This window comes from Nansenia antarctica (genome assembly GCF_963989245.1).
Source record: "Nansenia antarctica genome assembly, chromosome: 4".
Lineage (NCBI taxonomy): Eukaryota > Metazoa > Chordata > Actinopteri > Argentiniformes > Microstomatidae > Nansenia > Nansenia antarctica.
This window is the reverse complement of record NC_137689.1, coordinates 74,216,767-74,222,055: the sequence shown is the minus strand read 5'-3', so window position 1 is coordinate 74,222,055 and position 5,289 is coordinate 74,216,767. Positions and strand designations below refer to the sequence as shown.

The window sequence follows — 5,289 nt, the reverse complement described above, 5'->3', positions numbered from 1 at the left end:
TTGACGAATGCCTGATCTCTCGTCCTATTGGTTGACCCCCTACAGTGGTGCCTGGAGACTATTGGCGGGTGGCCCAGGGACCCCTCCAGGCAGGGCAGGACGCTGTGAGAGAGACGACCGGGACCCCTCCCTCCCCTCCCTGCCCCCCTTACCCACCACCCCCCCCCCCCCTCACCCAACCTCCCCCCCTCCCTCACCCAACCTCCCCCCCTCAGGCCTCGACAGAGACCTCCACCCAGACCCTCCTGCCTCCGCCTCCACCATGGCCCGGGAGGCGCCACCCAACGTGGGCGACCTCCTCCACCTGCTGGAGGCCTCGGACCTGAGACAGCTGGAGGAGATTAAAGGCCTTATCAACGAGCACCTGAGCACTGGTGAGTACAGGGTAACATTACATTAGAGTAGATTAGATTAGATTCAACTTTTATTGTCATTGAATGAATGAATGAATGTGGCACAGGAGGTATAGCTGCTGTCTAATGATCGAAAGGTTGGCAGATCGGCGGTTCGAGCCCCGGCTGGCCACATGTCGAAGTGTCCTTGGGCAAGACACCGAACCCCAAATTGCTCCCAGTGAGCGGGCTGGCCGGCGCCTTGCATGGCAGCTTGCCGCCATTGGTGTGTGAATGTGTGTGTGAATGGGTGAATGAGAGGCCGTTGTAAAGCGCTTTGGATAAAGGCATAGCTATATAAGTCAGTCCATTTACCATTTACCATTTGAATGAATCGTTTGGTGAATGAATGAATCGTTTAACGACCACACAACCAAGGTCGGTGGAATTTGTTGTCCGTACAGATGGAAAAACCTCCAGTGTTTCCTCTATATGCATTTATTGGTGGCGGGCCGCCACCAATGAATTTCCTCCGCCACCAAATGATTCAGACAGTCCACTTTGATTCAGGCTGCGCAGAAAGGCAGCGAGTTATTACGACCGGAGAACTGAAAAAAAGCATGTGTCCCTGAACGCTCCGCCAATCACTGTGAGTAAACGGACTCTGAGAATGTCCTCACGTCACATTTTACCGTAATACCCTATATGTTGGTTGAAGTGCAACATCTCAGCTTTCCGGGACAGTTGATTTTTTTTCGATAGCACAAACCGTTTAGAAATTACGGTAATTACAATGTTGGGTGCGGATTTGTGCCGGTGGCGGTACATTCGGCGCAGAAGTGGTATCTATACCAGATAAATAATAACCATTTGCTTACGTAATTTTTCGTTTCTTTACATAGTCTGAAACTACAGATGGTAAGCTTTCAAATGATGCGAAAATCAAGACGACACGAGTATTTGAATGTTTGTTTGTATCAATGTTGAATGGTGACTGCTAAACGCTGATAGCGGCTAACGTTCCGTTCTAAAACGAAAGTATTGTAACGTCCCCACTTGGACAGTGGTTGAAATAATGACAGATAGCTTCTCTCATGTAATCTGTGAGTTTAATTGTAAACTATCTCATACACAACTTTCTTAGTTCACCCGAGCTCTCTCTCCCAACGGTCTCAAAAGACGACCACCCCGCCACTAATGTGTAAAATCCTGGAGGAAACACTGACCTCAATACAACAACAGTGTCAAATACATCAAACATGCACACATTACACATGACTATCACAATCATGGACAGTGTACACACATAACCACAAGACAAAATCATAGTCAATATTTACAACTATAAAGTGCAGAATATTGCAGAGTAGTACCAGACAACAAAATGCAGTTTAGCATCTAAGTGCAAATAGTGATATAAAACATGATAGTGATAAGTTATAGGTACAGTATGGCAAGCATGGTAGTTAGAGGTATATACAGGAGAGGATAGTAGTAAGCTGTGTACAGTTATGGCAGCTATTCAGTTAAGGTAGATATGTACAGTTATGGTAGATATGTACAGTTAAGGTAGCTATGTACAGTTAAGGTAGATATGTACAGTTACGGTAGCTATGTACAGTTAATGCAGCTATATACAGTTAAGGTAGATATGTACAGTTAAGATGTTATGTACAGTTAAGGTAGCTATGTACAGTTAAGGTAGCTATGTACAGTTAAGGTAGATATGTACAGTTAAGGTAGCTGTGTACAGTTAAGGTAGCTATGTACAGTTAAGGTAGATATGTACAGTTAAGGTAGCTATGTACAGTTAAGGTAGCTATGTACAGTTAAGGTAGATATGTACAGTTAAGGTAGCTGTGTACAGTTAAGGTAGATATGTACAGTTAAGGTAGATATGTACAGTTAAGGTAGCTATGTACAGTTAAGGTAGCTATGTACAGTTAAGGTAGATATGTACAGTTAAGGTAGCTATGTACAGTTAAGGTAGATATGTACAGTTAAGGTAGATATGTACAGTTAAGGTAGCTAAATAAGGGTTTGATTTCCCTCAGGGGTGCGGTTTGTTTGTTTGTTAGTTTGTTGTTGTTGTTGTCTCTCTCGGGCCCACGTCTTCTTGTGCTGTGAGAAAGTCGTCCTACGGTGCATCAAATGTAAAAGAAAAGCTCTGGAAGAGACGGGAACAGACCTGAGAGTAATCTGGTCCCCAGGCTATTGCCGCACTACAAACCTGGAATAACAATGACTCAAACCTGGCTGTAGTGGGAGAGTGAATCTACGGAGTGAAGTATTTTGTTATATTTAGATTTCAGTTCATCACAGGGTTGTGAGGCGTAGCTCCCTATTAGAAACGGGTGGTGGGTGTGTGTGTGTGTGTGTGTGTGTGTGTGTGTGGGTGTGTGTGTGTGTGTGTGTGTGTGTGGGGGGGGGGGTGTTGCTGTGAGAGATGATTAATGCGAAGTTAAGCCAATGGTGATGTCCTGTCTGTTTTCAACTGTTTTTTTTTCTATCGATGAACTAATTAATTAATTAACTTGATTTAATCACGTCTCCTCCCCTCCTCCTCTCCTCTCCCCTCCTCTCCTCTCCCCCCTCCTCTCCTCTCCTCTCCACTCCTCCTCTCCTCTCCCCCCCCTCCTCCTCTCCTCTCCCCCCCCTCCTCCTCTCCTCTCCACTCCTCCTCTCCTCTCCCCCCCCCTCCTCCTCTCCCCTCCCTCCTCCTCTCCTCTCCACTCCTCCTCTCCCCCCCCTTCCTCCTCTCCCCTCCCTCCTCCTCTCCTCTCCACTCCTCCTCTCCTCTCCCCCCCTCCTCCTCTCCTCTCCCCTCCTCCTCTCCTCTCCCCCCCCTCCTCCTCTCCCCCCCCTCCTCCTCTCCCCCCCTCCTCCTCTCTCCCCCCCCTCCTCCTCTCCCCCCCCTCCTCCTCTCCCCCCCCTCCTCCTCTCCTCTCCTCCTCTCCTCTCTCCCCCCTCCTCCTCTCCCCTCCCCTCCCCTCCTCCTCTCCTCTCTCCCCCCTCCTCCTCTCCCCCCCCCTCCTCCTCTCCTCTCCCCTCCCCTCCTCCTCTCCTCTCCCCCCCCTCCTCCTCTTCTCTCCCCTCCCTCCTCCTCTCCTCTCCCCCCCTCCTCCTCTCCTCTCCCCTCCCTCCTCCTCTCCTCTCTCCCCCCTCCTCCTCTCCTCTCCCCTCCCTCCTCCTCTCCCCTCCTCCTCTCCCCTCCCCTCCTCCTCTCCCCTCCTCCTCTCCACTCCTCCTCTCCTCTCCCCCCCTCCTCCTCTCCTCTCCCCCCCCTCCTCCTCTCCCCTCCCCTCCTCCTCTCCCCTCCTCTCCCCTGCAGAGCGAGGGTCTATGCTGCTGAACGGACTAGTCGACTACTTCCTGGAGACAAGCTCCGCCCAGGCCATGCACGTCCTCTCCTCAGTCAGAGAGCCGCACGATAAGGTGAGAGTTGCCTAGCAACCCCGTAAAAAAAGAAAAGAAAAGTCAATCAATCACTTCCTTCCCTCTGTTTTTGAAAACAGTCCCCCCCCTCATTACCCCCCCCCCCCCCCCCCCACAACTCAGTAAGACCCTAAAACATTGAGTTGTGTGGTCCTCTGTGGCTCAGTTTGGTAGAGCATGGCTGTAACAACGCTTAGGTTGTAGAGTTTGATCACTTTATGATAGGGTTAGGGAAGAAAAATGACGGTTAAAATGCCACCTGGGAACACCACCACTAGTGTGCCCTTGAGTAAGACACTTCACTGCTCCAGGGAGCCTGTCCCTGTGATCTCTAAGTGTAAGTTGATTTGGAGAAAACATCTTGTAAATGAAACCACCTAAGAACATCTTGTAAATGAAACCACCTAAGAACATCTTCTAAACGGTTCTAAGTGGGAGTGCGTCAAAGCACTCAAAGTGTCATTTGTAAAGTGTTATTTAGAATTATACTACAGTTAGTTCAGACCAAGTCATTTGATTGGACAAGAGGCATTCCATGAGTGCTGATATACAGTATAACAGCACTGGGACTCTTAACTATATGTATCACTCCGCCGCACAGGTGTTCTATTAAATTACATTTAAATTAAATTAAATTACAAACTAGCTAGCCTGCGGATGTTTGTGTTCAGGTTACTAGGCAACAGTCCAGTTGAAGTTAAGTTGCGGAACAAATTTTTTTGAAATATAAAGTCAAAATGATTAAATAAACAAACAAATCATAATCTGTTGTCGCTTATTACTGTTAACTAATAAATGGCGCTGTAGAACTGTTGTATAAAAGCGATATCACACTCGAGGTCGTGAAAAATGTCTCTCTCTCTCTCTCTCTCCCCCATCCCCCTCCCTCTCTCTCTCTCCCCCATCCCCCTCCCTCTCTCTCTCTCTCTCTCTCTCTCTCTCTCTCCCCCATCCCCATCCCTCTCTCTCCCCCACCCCCTCCCCATCCCTCTCTCTCTCTCTCTCTCCCCCCCATCCCCCTCCCCCCCTCTCTCTCTCTCTCTCTCTGTGATATTGCTTGATTGTTTGTGTCCGTCCGTCCGTTCCTCCACAGCACCTCCTGGACAAGATGAACGAGTGCATGACCAGGCAGGCGTGCCGACTGCCCACCCTCACCCTCCTGGGGCACGTGGTCCGCAAGCAGCCCTCCTGGATCCACAAGATCGCCCGCTACCCCACTGCTGGGCTCGCTGCTCAAATGCCTCAAGGTGAGAGAGAGAGGGAGGGAGGGAGGGAGGGGGACACAGAGAGAGAGAGAGAGGGATGGGGGGGGAGAGGGATGGAGAGAGCGAGGTGGGCAGAGAGAGGGATGGGGAGAGGGTGGGGAGAAGGAGAGAGAGGGAGAGAGAGAGAGAGGGAGAGAGAGAGGGAGAGAGAGAGGGAGAGAGAGAGAGGGAGAGGGAGAGAGAGAGGGAGAGAGAGAGAGAGTCTCTTTAGAGAGAGCGAGAGAGAGAGAGAGAGAGAGAGAGAGAGAGAGTCTCTT

The 5,289-nt window shown here is 49.9% G+C and overlaps 1 protein-coding gene across 1 annotated transcript in view; it reads left to right on the top strand.

The window, feature by feature from the left end:
• Positions 1 to 257: 257 nt before the first annotated feature.
• The window catches only part of tsc1b (TSC complex subunit 1b), a gene marked incomplete at its 3' end in the record, with an annotated part of 49,544 nt that continues 44,512 nt past the window's right edge, over positions 258 to 5,289 (top strand). The window contains 4 exon segments of the mRNA XM_080529710.1: positions 258 to 374; positions 3,664 to 3,767; positions 4,861 to 4,980; positions 4,982 to 5,014. Of these exon segments, the coding sequence (XP_080385836.1) occupies positions 263 to 374; positions 3,664 to 3,767; positions 4,861 to 4,980; positions 4,982 to 5,014 (369 nt within the window). The 5' untranslated portion in view covers positions 258 to 262.